General features: G+C 39.0%; 1 protein-coding gene across 1 annotated transcript in view; it reads right to left on the bottom strand. All coding sequences in view use genetic code 11, as the record gives it.

Moving 5' to 3' along the window:
* The window catches only part of EGR_10399 (hypothetical protein), a gene marked incomplete at both ends in the record, with an annotated part of 6,065 nt that extends 3,844 nt beyond the window's left edge, over positions 1–2,221 (bottom strand). Inside the window, one exon of the mRNA XM_024499648.1 lies at positions 2,178–2,221. Coding sequence (XP_024345933.1) covers positions 2,178–2,221 — 44 coding nt within the window. The remainder of the gene's footprint in view (positions 1–2,177) is intronic.
* Positions 2,222–2,539: the final 318 nt, after the last annotated feature.

Genomic DNA, 2,539 nt, shown 5'->3' with positions numbered 1-2,539 from the left:
AATGGATATTTTTTGGGATCGGGTTGCGGTAGAGACATAATGGGAACAAATGTTTACCTAAAAGTGGTATCTTTTTCTGCAGTTTAAATAGATCGCATGATATTCAAAAGTTACACCCATTGTGCAGTTTAAGGAACCTGATTATCAAAAATGGAGATTTTGCTCAATTGTTCCCCCTTTCCTTTTTTTAGCCAACCCACAAATTGATGTTTAATTTGTTGAGTGAAGTTTGAGTAAATTTTTCAGATATGCATGAATTACAATAAAGTTTCTATCATGCAGTTGGGCCTACACCTCGCCCTATTGGTTGCTTATCACCTAGTACCTGTTTTAATTCAGGGCTTCTATGAAATAATAGGTAATTTATAGTGACTGTCCTGGTAAATTTGGAGCGCTTCAGTTGCCTGCGCATCAATTCAGGGTTGATGCTTTGACAAGTCCACTAAGTTAGTAACACGTCGCTGTCTCGGTCTCCGCAGTCATTCACCTAAAGACTCCTCCTTCGACCGACATAAATATTGAATTTATCCTTCTAGTTCGCCGTTTATGAAAGAAATTGTATAAAATTTTTAAAGGATTTTATTGCGACTGATATCTATCACAAACTAAACTCATGCGATGGACCTTTCTTTAGGCATATTTTGATATTATCATTATTACTCAGAACTAGTATTTGTACGTTTATAACAAAGTTGACATCAATAAGCACAGTTAGAATTGCAGTGCCCTAAAACTTCTTTGAAGAGGAAAGAAGTCATAATACTAAAACATAAAGTGTATCGCCGACGCATAGTAGGGCTGGGGAGTACTGTCATGACCTGGAGGCCAAGCCACCCAGCGGAAGTATAAAGGCTGGACCATAAGTAGTTGCAAAACCAAAAAAGTTAAACAAACATTCGAGGTATTACACAGCCACTTTTGTGCATCGTTTCCAGCACTCCCCTTGATCGGCCACCAGCGTTGACCATCACAAAGTATTCGATGATGAAGGAAAACCACCCACGACCTAACCACGCCAGTCATCGAATTCGAGTACAACAGAGAAGTTATTGGACTGCAACGTCACTGATTCCTCTTGGCACTTCCACTGGATCTGGAGTTTTGTCTTGTTTGGAGGCTGTATTGGGGAACGGCGAATGTGATGGTTATCACTTATATCCATTACTGATTGCAAGAACACTGGCCTAAAGGTGGAGTCGTTTATTAGGGGACGGTGTTCAATATAGCTTCGTGGAGTTAAGGTTTCGCGTCCCCCTCCTCCTAGTTATATTGTTCTTTCTTCAGTACTGCCTAGCCTTACATATATACATATCTGGGTTGTAGCCAGCTAGTAGAGAGGTGAAGGAGATATTGCGTGCACACTTAATTGACATCTTCACGCAAGTAACAGACATCTCCATAGGAAATGAGTATCACCTTAGTTGTTAATTCCTTTCCCTCAGGAAACGAGACTGCGATAACTGTCGAGGGTGGATGTCATTTTCAATCCTTCTGTTAGGAGTCGTCATAGATTCTCCCACCAGCAGCACATTCCCTTCTTCCGTCTCATTAAGATTTATCATTTAGTACTAGAAATTGGGATTCTGGTCCAGTTTCCACTGCCCCCCGATATAGCTCCCCGACACTTTCCTGAGGACAGAGGAAGTAATATGCATAACGAACACAAAGAAGAGCTAAATGGTTACTGACATGGTCCAAAAGCCATGCCGCCAGGTGGAAGTACGATGGCGGAGCCTTAAATGTCCGTATAACCAAAACGAATAATTAAACAAAGTACTATAGGCTATCTATTGGGTTATTGGAAAGGACGATATTATTTCCAGTAACCAAGAGAGTTATCATTTCCCTACATTGATTTATCTTTAGTTTAGAAGTTTAAATTTAGCCTTTTGGGATGAATTAATTTCGTATTCACTTCAATTACCATCCTTTCATGTGATCTCGGAAGGGATTATTTATGGACTAATTATATACATGATCAGAGTTAATAAAACTTGTGCATTATAAAAGTATTGTATTAATTTTAAGTTCACCGCTTTTAGTGCCTTCTTTTAATAATTCCTGAATAATACCTGGACTCTTAGCTATTTAACCTAACCTCGATCCGATGGCCCACGCTTCTTGAAAGCGTCTATTATTCGGACGAGATTTACCTTTCACATTACCCAAAAACTTACGGCATCACATTTCTAGCAGGTATTTCTTTATGGTGTTTCACCATGCCAGTTTTTTAGGTTTTGCTTAAATTTTGCTTCATTAGAGAAGCCTCCAGACCATTTTCGCATGACTGCACTTGTTTAAAAAATAAATTTTTTCCCAAAATATATTTGCCGTAATGAATCTGCAACTATTATGATAGCGGCAGAATACGGTAGCCCTCTTGATAGATTGAAATTATTGGTTGAATCTACAACTTTGATTTAATACACTAACTGAGAAGATCTGTACTGCAATATGGACCAAAGCTGTTTACCTGGTAAGGTGACACCTCTAACCCTTACAATCTGAATGGAGGGGGTGCCTTATCAAATCATAATGT

The sequence above is a fragment of the Echinococcus granulosus genome (assembly GCF_000524195.1).
Source record: "Echinococcus granulosus chromosome Unknown EG_S00216, whole genome shotgun sequence".
NCBI classification, from domain to species: Eukaryota; Metazoa; Platyhelminthes; class Cestoda; order Cyclophyllidea; family Taeniidae; genus Echinococcus; species Echinococcus granulosus.
The sequence above is the reverse complement of the archived record's forward strand: the minus strand, read 5'-3'. Positions and strand labels throughout refer to the sequence as shown.